The sequence below is a fragment of the Rhododendron vialii genome, chromosome 9a (assembly GCF_030253575.1).
Source record: "Rhododendron vialii isolate Sample 1 chromosome 9a, ASM3025357v1".
Taxonomy (NCBI): Eukaryota; Viridiplantae; Streptophyta; class Magnoliopsida; order Ericales; family Ericaceae; genus Rhododendron; species Rhododendron vialii.
This window is the reverse complement of record NC_080565.1, coordinates 5,079,470-5,081,204: the sequence shown is the minus strand read 5'-3', so window position 1 is coordinate 5,081,204 and position 1,735 is coordinate 5,079,470. Positions and strand designations below refer to the sequence as shown.

Sequence of the window (1,735 nt, the reverse complement as noted above, 5' to 3'; positions counted from 1 at the left end):
ATGTATCAGAAAATTTCACCACCTAAGTTTACCCGTAGTTCGATAAAGTATGCGCTTGGTTATGACTCTATTAACGATGATTTCAAGGTTGTTGCGGCTGTTCACCCTAAACGTGATGTCCATAGTACTGTTCATGTGTTCAGTTCTAAACTAAGCTCATGGAAGAGCATTGAAGACTTTGGTTATTCTTGTCGTCTTTTTGGGCGAGGGAGTGTTTTGAATGGGCCACCGCATTGGTTTGCGCATGGAAGCACCGATATCGAACTGCGTTATTTCCGTATTGCTTGTTTTGATGTTATGGAAGAGAAATTCAAGGAGGTGCCCACGCCTATATATGAAGTTGAGAGTCATTTATTTAAAGTAGGTGTTTTGGATGGATGCCTCTGTACGGTTGACAGCCGTCTCGAGAGTTTAAATGTTTGGGTGATGAAGGAATACGGTGTGAAAGAATCTTGGACCAAATTGTTTGTTGTATCAAATGTGCCACCAAATGTGCCAGGAGAGTCGTTTATCAATTACTGTACGCTGCTGTGTTTCACAAAGGATGGAGAGTTTGTATTGATGTTGAGGTCAGGGACGTCAGCGAAGTTCGCGATCTACAATCCAAAGCGAAAAACTTACAAGAGGATTGAGAAGCCTCAGAATTGGAAGGGGCATGAAATTGATATTTATGTGGAGAGTCTTGTTTCACCTCTGGGCTGAAACAACACTAGAAGGTATTGCTAATCAGATGAAAATGGAAGAAAAAGTTGGTAATTCAAATTACCAAACCATTGTTTTCGTTTTTCTTTCATTTTGCATATGCATGTATTACGCAAATTGTGTGTAAATACTCTTTTGTTGGTGCAAGCTCGTTCTCCTCAGTGTAAATGTACTTCAAAATAAACTATAGTATCTGGTATTTTCTCGTCGAGCTTGGTGGTCATAATCTTAAGCAACTTTCTTCTATTTTGGAGAACTTACGCTTCCATCACACTACTTGGTCTTTATGGAACATGTTTTGGCCTTTATTTTTAGGTTTTAATTATAACTGAATGTTTTAGTGAAAAGTTTAAACTTGTTCTTACATTTTGTTGATAACTCTGTATTTGATTGTTGTCCAGTGGACTGTCTAATCTGGAGGCTAATCCCACTATCCACTGGTTTTGTCTTTGGGGTGTGTGTGGTTTTCTTTTTCTTATCTATCACCCAAAAAAAAAGAAGAGAATGTCCTCATCAAAGAAGGATAAAATAAATAAATAAAAAGAGGAAGCTATAGCATCTTTGAATCAACTAGATGGTGTAAAATATCAAAATGTGTGTAGCAGGCCGAGCAAAATGGCTCGTGCCGCGTCGAGCGTAAACCAGTACTCCGTCCGAGCCTGAGGCATATCACCTTTGATGTTCGGCCTGTTGATGGCTTCCTAACCAGACTATCGTTGACAATCCTTTTGCTTAATCGGCTCGGAGTAATATCTCATTAGGGTTGAGAACCATGTTTGGCCAGAACCCCTTCGACGGTCATTTACCACGTTCGGTTCTGAGCGAGCATGGGCCTTCACCCCAGTCCACCCGCATAGGGACAACGGCCTAGGCCATGACCATGTTCGTGACATCATCCGAACGGTTTTCAGGATAAGGATGAGGGCACGTGCTGGTGCCAACTCATCCTACAAACGGTTACAAAATCCTAAATATGACGTAAGGATGATGTCAACCGACGCGTGTCGAGCGTCGGTGCAATCTTGGAGACCAA

The 1,735-nt window shown here is 41.4% G+C and overlaps 1 protein-coding gene across 1 annotated transcript; it reads left to right on the top strand.

The window, feature by feature from the left end:
• LOC131299532 (F-box protein CPR1-like) lies at positions 1-702 on the top strand. The gene has a single exon (XM_058325120.1). It carries the CDS (start codon positions 1-3, stop codon positions 700-702), a length of 702 nt encoding a protein of 233 aa, XP_058181103.1.
• Positions 703-1,735: the final 1,033 nt, after the last annotated feature.